Genomic DNA, 8,521 nt, shown 5'->3' with positions numbered 1-8,521 from the left:
TGGTAAGGAATTCCAAAGAACTGGACCATGGTGACTAAAGGCACCATGAGCTGATCTAGAATATATTCTTGGAATAGTGAGAAGGTCTCTACTTCCAGATCTCAGGAATCTATCTGGCGTGTACTCAGCCAGCATGTCATTGATATAAGGTGGAGCTACACCATTCATAGCTTTAAAAACAATAAGCAAAATCTTAAAATCAATTATTTGCTTTACGGGAAGCCAGTGAAGAGAAATTAAAATGGGAGTGATCTGCTCATATTTTTTTGTCCTGGTTATCACTCTAGCTGCAGCATTCTGAACAAGCTGCAGCCTGTAAAGTGCCTGTTTTGTTATTCCTGTGAAAAGTCCATTACAGTAGTCCAGCCTGCTAGAAATGAAAGCATGCANCATTCTGAACAAGCTGCAGCCTGTAAAGTGCCTGTTTTGTTATTCCTGTGAAAAGTCCATTACAGTAGTCCAGCCTGCTAGAAATGAAAGCATGCACCAACATTTCAGCATCTGAGAGGGATATAAATGATCTAACTTTAGTTATGTTTCTAAGATGATAGAATGCAGTCTTGGATATGGAGGAAATATGCTTCTTAAAAATTAAGATCAGTGTCAATAATAACGCCTAGATTCTTAACATGCTCACTAGGTTTCACAGAAAGAGGAGTCAGTAGGGAACTAATCTGCTGCCTTAAAGCTTTTGGACCAACAAGAAGAATTTCAGTTTTGTCATCATTAAATTGTAAGAAGTTTTTGGTCATCCAGCACCTAACATCATTAATGCACTGGATGAGGTCATTTACAGGACTAAGATGCTTAGCAGAGACAGATATGTATAGCTGGGTGTCATCAGCATAGGAATGATATGATATATTGTATTGACGGATTATGAAACCAAGTGGGAGCATGTAGTTAAAAAGAAGAGGGCCAAGGATAGACCCTTGAGGCACTCCATATAAAAAGCTGACCTCATCTGAAAGACAATCTCCCATTGAAACAGAAAAAGATCTACCTGTAAGGTAGGAGGAAAGCCAGTGTAGAACAGTGCCTTTGAAACCAAGACAATTTTTGAGGCTACTAAGCAGAATAGCATGGTCGACTGTGTCAAAAGTGGCACTGAGATCGAGCAGGACAAGGACAGAGACTTTATGATTATCAGAATTAATTTTGAGACCATTAACTGCACATAAGTTTTTTCCTTATGCATTTCAGAGTAATTTAGTTGTCAGGCATATAGATATTTACATTAGATTGATTTTATTAACAAGTGCTTGAAGTGTGCACTGAGCTGCTGTGTTATCTAAAAAAAAGGATTACGACTTGATATTGGAGGATTGGAGGCAAAAAACTTCTTGGTACATCCCTAGAAAATAATAATGAATAATGAATGAATAATAAAAATGTATTCTAAACCAAACAGCAGGAAGACCTGTGGCCACTCTGAGAGCAGGCAGGACAACGATACCAGTAGGGGGCACTCTGACACTGACCTGTTCTGTAGAAGGCTCTGCTGGATGGAAATATGACTGGTTCAGACGTTCCTCAGATTCCCATGAAACTTTAATCATTACGAATGGTGAACAAAACATCAATATCTCACAAAACGGTATCTACCGTTGCCGGGGAGGAAGAGGAAAGCCAGTTTTCCTCACAGAGTACAGTGATGACTTTCGCGCTGAGATGACTTGTGAGTGATGTAACTTTTTTTCAGTAGAGCACTTTTAATGTTTTTCAGCTGATTTTATATTTCTGTTTGAGTGTTAATTGTGCTTTTCTGATGTGAACAGTGTCCAACAGGATCTCTGTGACCCTGCAACACAGCTGGACTAAGGTATTCAGCGGTGAGACGATCACTCTTGTATGTAAGATCAAGACAGGTGGAGACACTGAGTGGGTGTACGAATGGAGAACAACCAGCTCACACACACCTCCTACACACCGTGTGTACAGGATCAGCAGTGTTTCTGTTTCCCACAGTGGACGCTACTGGTGTAAGGGTAGAAGGGACTCGTATTCCTCAACAGAGTGGAGTAATGCCGTCCAACTGTTAGTATCATGTAAGTCAGATTGTCTTTCATTTAGTCTATGTTTTAATGTGTTTTTATCTGTCTACCTAAATGACAACAACTGCTTTTTCCTTCTCACAAAAATGAACAGCATATAGACCCAGGCCCAAAGTTATCGTACAGAAGAGAACCATACCAGAAGGTGGCAACCAAATACTGACCTGTGATATGGAGGACTCTGCTGAGTGGAAATACTACTGGTTCAGACGTACCTCTGTCTTTTCTGAAAGTCAGATCATTAGAGATGGTAAACCTGAGACAGTACTCAGTGTCTCACAAGGAGGCATCTACCACTGCAGAGGAGGGAGAGGAAATCCAGTTGTCTTCACAGAGGACAGTGACGCAGTCACTATTGAGAAAAGAGGTGAGTGTTGGTGCTTTAGTTTGGAGCGATACAGCATGCAGAATTGGTGGTCCAAACTAGTTTCTTCTGTTTCTGCTTCTACTTAAACAGTTTCCAACAAGGCAGTCGTGACCTCGCAACCCAACTGGCCTCTGATATTTAGTGGTGAAACCATCACTGTAATCTGTGATATTCACGAAAGAGGAAACACTGCGTGGGAGTATGAATGGAGCAAACCCAACTCAAACACAACTCTAACAGACAACGAATGCAGGATTAGCAGTGCTACTGTGTCCGACAGTGGAAACTACAGGTGCATGGGTAAAAAGAAATGGGACTTGTATTCCACAACAGAGTGGAGCGATGTCATCACATTGACAGTTTCATGTAAGTTGATATGTGTTTATTGCAGTGTTTCTTCGGCATTATCACACTCATATCATGACCACTTGCCAAAAGACGGCTCTATTTAAAATTGTATGCATTTTGTGGGTGTGTTTGAATTCAGTTTTGTTTTGCTACTTCAGTTCAATCCAGTAGTTAGGAAGAGTGATGCATAGAAGCATTCCTATCATTACCTACAGCACTGTAGTATACCTCGTACACATGTTGAGAACAGTGATTAAATGAGGATTTTGTTGTTGTTTTGTTACGGTTAACAAGTGTTTTAGTGTTGCAGAAGACAGAGCTAGATTCATTAGTTGCACATTGTTATGCCTCCATGTCAGCAATAACCGTGGCAGAAGGCATTGTCTTCGGATTGTCTGTCTGTCTGATTCTCTTGAGCACAATATCTCAAGAATGCTGTGAGGGAATTTCTTCAGTTTGGCACAAACATCCACATGGTATCATGGATGAACTAATCAGATTTTGGTGGTCAAAGGTCAGTGCCACATGGTGACCATGTCTGACTCATTCTCGTGAATGCGATATCTTAAGAACATCTTGAGGGAACTTCTTCAAATTTGGCACAAACGTCCACCTTGACTTAACCATAAGCTTATTAGAATCTGGTGATTGAACGTTGAGGCCACTGTGACCTCCTTATTTGCATGAACATAGTATCTCAAAAACACATAGGGAATTTCTTCAAATTTGGCACAAACATCCCCTTGGACTCAAGAATTATGACTGTATTAATAGGATATAATGATGAAGTGAGGACATTAAATATCCAGAAGGTCAAAGGTCAACCTTACTGTGACATCATGATGTTCGGCAAAAACCCCTTTTCTGGCCATTATTCAACGTCATATCTCAGGAACAGAAGAGAACACACTTAGTCGGATACCGAAATGCTGACACTGATCTTGGGCGTCCACCTTGAAACTGTGCTGATTGTATAGATCTTTTGTGCCACTGGGGGAAATATGACGTGTGTGAAACATTAAGGTTTTCACAGATGGATGTAACCTGTAACTGCAACCTGACGCATTCACTGAGAGGTTGAAATTGGAGTCATTTACAGGGACAGTCATAACCTTTTTTTTATTGTCTTTTAATCGAACTAAACAGCACACAGACCAAAAGCCAACCTGAGTGCTGACAGCAGAGCCTTTCCAGCAGGGGGCAGTGCGACCCTGACCTGCTCTGCGAACCCACCATCATTTGGTTGGAAATACTTATGGTTCAGAGAGCAGACAGCCTTTCAACACTTGACCACACAAGAATTTGTCTTCCTCTCAAATGAAACAATCAGTGTCTCACAGGAAGGACTGTACACTTGCATTGGAGGAAGAGGAGATCCAATTTACTACACAGAGTACAGTGACTCAATCAGAATTTACAAAATTGGTGAGTGTTGCATTGAGATATGACTGTATCTATGATTGCTAATAGGGATCTGGTTGATGTTAATTTAACCTTTTTCATTTGTCATTTTTGTTTCTTTATTGGTGATTTGTGAACATGAATAGCTACAAAAGGGGCTGTAGTGACCATGCAACCCAACTGGCCTGAGTTATACTCTGGAGAGACGGTCACTCTTAGATGTGAGATCCAGGGAGGAGACACTAAGTGGGAGTACGAATGGATGACAACCAGTTCATTTAAACCTCCAAACCAGAATGAATACAGAATTAGTTCTGTCTCTCCATCACACATTGGAGACTACTGGTGTAAGGGCAGACTGGAAAGGGCACAACAGAATTCAACAGGGTGGAGTATTTCCTTCAAACTGACAACGTCTTATAGTAAGTCAGATTATATTACATCCACACTGAAAAACTCATGAAAGCCTTGAAGTTTGGGTTAAATACTTGCGGATTCTTTGCTTTTTTACTGTTTTTTACTGTTTTCCGTCTGAAAAATTCTCCCCCACAGAACCTCAGCCTGTCCTCACTGTGTCTCCATTATGGCTGAGTCCTGGAGCCTCAGTAACTCTGAACTGCAGTGTTAAACATTCATCTGCAGGATGGAGGTTCTTCTGGTATAAGGCTGTTCCCAAACTGTCAGACAACTCCTACAGCTATGAGCTGATACCTGGCAGCATCAATGGGACTGAACAGGATTCCTACATTGTTGATGGACAGACACACACAGCAGGATATGTGTGCAGAGCTGGAAGAGGAGATCCGGTGTATTATACTCATTACAGTGGACCTAAGTTTGTCTGGTCTGGAGGTCAGTTTTTTTTCTTTCTTCCCTCCCTCAGAAAGCTGATGTTGTGCTATATCTTCAAACTATTGTCCACATTGGCATTTAATTGGATGTGCAGATTCATTCATGAAGAAATGTATGGATTGTGAAAATATTCAGGGCTAGATTCGAAATATTTGCTAGTTGGTAATGTAGTCAGTGAATTGAAGTTACAATGCATTCACTTAAAGTTAAAGTGGAAGTCTCGAAGATTTCAGTCCTGGTTTATCTGGCGACACCTGAGGGCTGTATCACAAAGCAAGTTCAACAAAGCCAGGCTCTCTTTGCCTTAAGCTGGTTCCACAAACCTTAAAGCCTCAATCAGAGATAACAGGTTCTACGAAGGTGCTTATCAGTCTGCTCTATTAACTCAGGCCTTCCTCTTCAGGCTCTGTGAACATTGCTATAAAACCAGTCAAATGATGTGTTCAGTAGTGATGGCCAAATGAAGCCTCATGAACCACTTTCTTTATTTTCTGACCCCACCAGATGGCGCCCTTGGTTTAAAGATAAAGGCTGAAGGACCTGCAATGAAGTGTGCTTTCAAACCTTTGTTGGACAGACAGCGCCATCTGGTGGCTTCAGAAAATAAAGACAGTGGTTCATGAGGCCCCATTAGCCATCACTACGTCAGTGCATCACTTGACGCCTCCTTCTGCCTTTGAAGAAGTATTACATTAAAGAGGAACATTGTTGTCTTAAATTAAGGTGAGAGAGGAATGCTGGCAGAAAATAACTAATTGTGTGAATTCACTAGTTAAAAGGATATCAATCCGTTTATGTCTGATGTGACAGCTGCACATTCTTTAGCTCTTTACTTTAAATTCGATGCAACAGATTTAAACATTAAACTCAAGAACTGCATTTACTGCCCCTTACTGAAGGAGACGTGGAAATCACTTTAGTTTTGTGCAGATCTAAGTGAAATAAATGCTACTAGTTGAATATTAAAAGTGTTAAATACAAATCAACTAATCCGTCTTCTATCAGCTTTAATATATCAGCAGTGTGAGACAGACTTCAGCAGATCAGGACCGAGCATAAAAACATAACCCAAAGTGGTAATTTTATCACATGGTTTGAGGGAATTTTGCCACATTTATTATGCAAGTAAACATCATACCAATTCATAATTTAGTGAACTATGTATAATGCCACCTGTGATTTTATGGACCAGAGAGCACGACATGCATAGTTCATAAATAGTTTCATTTCAAACATAGACCAGTAAGAGCAAGAACAACTTTGCAAATACAGTAGACAATATTCTTGGCTTATGTAACACATTGGATAAAGTACATTTATAGCAAATTTTCTCAGCTGAAAATTTGTATTGCTCATAGACTCACATTGACTATAGAGTGACGCTACTCTAAGGAGCTGTGAAAGATGCTTTTTAGCCTATTTCCAGCCAAAACTTGGAACAAAAACTGGTCCTGACCTGGTTAGGTCTGCAGCAGAAGTTACAGCAGCAAAATTGGCAATCTAGTTAGGTTCAAAGAGAGCCACCTTTGTAGAATAGAAAACTCTGGCTGTAGACTCAACATACCTCACTAAGCCACTACTATCGCTTCATGGTACACCCCTCTGTATTCTCGGGTGGTAATAAGAGTGGTTTAGTACTACTAGTCACAGACTTCTAGGGAATGTGAAAAACTCTATTGTTGTTTTAATAAAGAAGGCAGGCAATAATTGGCATTTTTCCATCATTCTGAAAGTAACCATGATCTTGTTAAATGCTGCACATGGCATGAATGTGCAGACAGCAGGGCACAGTGAAAGGAATTGGTTACCCTGCTAAGTTGGAGTCACCCGCAGTTTTTCACTGTGGCTGCTCCTTCTTGCTCCATTACTTCAAAATTGTATGTTGTCCCGTTTTGTAGATGCATTTTTGCCAGTCAGCTGTCCACTGAGCTGCGGCTCACCTTGCTCTTGGAGGCAGCTACAGTTTCAGTTTACACGTTCCAACAGACATGCAATTAAATGGCAACAAAAGAAACAAGGAAATATCAGTTGTGGTAATATTTTAACAGCAACAGATTGCTTATTACATAACACACTACTCCACTGTTCATTTGGTCACTGCTGTAAAACCTTACCTTAGAGACTTTGCGACTTGCCACAGATCGCTTTGTTTATATGGAAGTAAGCCTGTTACGACGATTGCAGTGTTTACGGTACACACAAAATGGCTGCCGCTCTGATCATCCTGCCACGTTGATTTGATGTTTGTTCTACTTTTATTCCATTTCTATGGTTTAACCAAAGCTCTGCATCTCATTGCAACACTGTTAATGCTCAGCAATTTAAAATGATTGAAACAACAAAAGCCAAGGTACATTGCTGTCTTTTTAACCTTATAATTTCACTTTTATTTGTTTTACTCTTCAATGTTGTTTGTCAGATGTTCGATCAGCAGCGTCTCTCACAGTGAGTCCTCACAGAGTGCAACACTTCGCAGATGACTCTGTCTTACTGAGCTGTGAGGGAAACTCTACTGAGTGGCAAGTGAAGAGGTTTTTTGAGGACGGCTACTTGTCATACTTGCCATACTGCCCTTTCAGGGGGACAATGACTGGATTCACATGCTATATAGACCCTAACCATCTCTTGGGCCGTACTGCTGTGTACTGGTGTGAGTCTGGATCAGGGGAGTTCAGCAATGCCGTCAACATCACAGCAAATTGTAAGTTTTCATCCCATTTCTTCTTTCACGTTTTGAGCATGTAATTTCACGTTAACATTTTAGAATTATATTTTGTACATATGCATACTGAGGACTACACTTGTCTGTCTATTAGCAGCATGAGAAATGTATGCGACTAGTATTAACCCAAATAATTGTGGCATGTGACGCCATTCATTTGTTCACTAACAAGCTGGTTTGTCAGCCCTGTCTCATTAATAATATTTATTGGTTTTACAGATGATGTTATCCTGGTGAGCCCTGTCCATCCTGTGACTGAGGGAGATTCTGTCACATTTGGCTGCAAGCTAAGGACAGAAGAATTACTTTCCAATGTCGCTTTCTACAAAAATGATGAACTGATTCAAAATAATGACAGAGTGGACCTGAATATATCTGCAGTCTCAAAGTCAGACGAAGGCTTCTACAGCTGTAAATACTCAGGAAAAGTGTCACGACAGAGTTGGATGTCAGTAAAATGTGAGTATGACTGATGCAGCCCGTTTTCATTTGTTTATGTGTGCTATGATAGCCTTAGGATCAGCAGATTTCACCCAGCAGGCCTTTTTCCCAGAAGATATTTCGACTTGATTTGCTCTGTCTCTGCTCCCGCTAAGCCATGACAGTCTGACAATGAGCCAAGACCAGGACCCTTAAACCGAAGCAGCTAGATGGAGTTGAGCCATCATTCATTTTATAATTTACATTTGTGCTTTTCTTTTGATGTCAGAAAGGTTAATGTTTTGTGTTTAAAAAAAAAAAACCTGGACAGTTATGAGGTAGTTACATTTCACAAGA

General features: G+C 40.5%; 1 protein-coding gene across 1 annotated transcript in view; it reads left to right on the top strand.

The window, feature by feature from the left end:
• Window positions 1-8,295, top strand: part of LOC126404180 (basement membrane-specific heparan sulfate proteoglycan core protein-like) — a 43,614-nt gene extending 35,319 nt beyond the window's left edge. Inside the window, exons 4-12 of the mRNA XM_050067225.1 lie at window positions 1,412-1,678; window positions 1,779-2,048; window positions 2,149-2,421; window positions 2,512-2,787; window positions 3,916-4,194; window positions 4,317-4,592; window positions 4,723-5,022; window positions 7,442-7,723; window positions 7,964-8,295. Of these exons, the coding sequence (XP_049923182.1) occupies window positions 1,412-1,678; window positions 1,779-2,048; window positions 2,149-2,421; window positions 2,512-2,787; window positions 3,916-4,194; window positions 4,317-4,592; window positions 4,723-5,022; window positions 7,442-7,723; window positions 7,964-8,217 (2,477 nt within the window). The 3' untranslated portion in view covers window positions 8,218-8,295. The remainder of the gene's footprint in view (window positions 1-1,411; window positions 1,679-1,778; window positions 2,049-2,148; window positions 2,422-2,511; window positions 2,788-3,915; window positions 4,195-4,316; window positions 4,593-4,722; window positions 5,023-7,441; window positions 7,724-7,963) is intronic.
• Window positions 8,296-8,521: the final 226 nt, after the last annotated feature.

The sequence above is a fragment of the Epinephelus moara genome, chromosome 17 (assembly GCF_006386435.1).
Source record: "Epinephelus moara isolate mb chromosome 17, YSFRI_EMoa_1.0, whole genome shotgun sequence".
NCBI lineage: Eukaryota > Metazoa > Chordata > Actinopteri > Perciformes > Serranidae > Epinephelus > Epinephelus moara.
Note: the sequence above shows the minus strand (reverse complement) of the source record. Positions and strands in the feature narration are given on the sequence as shown.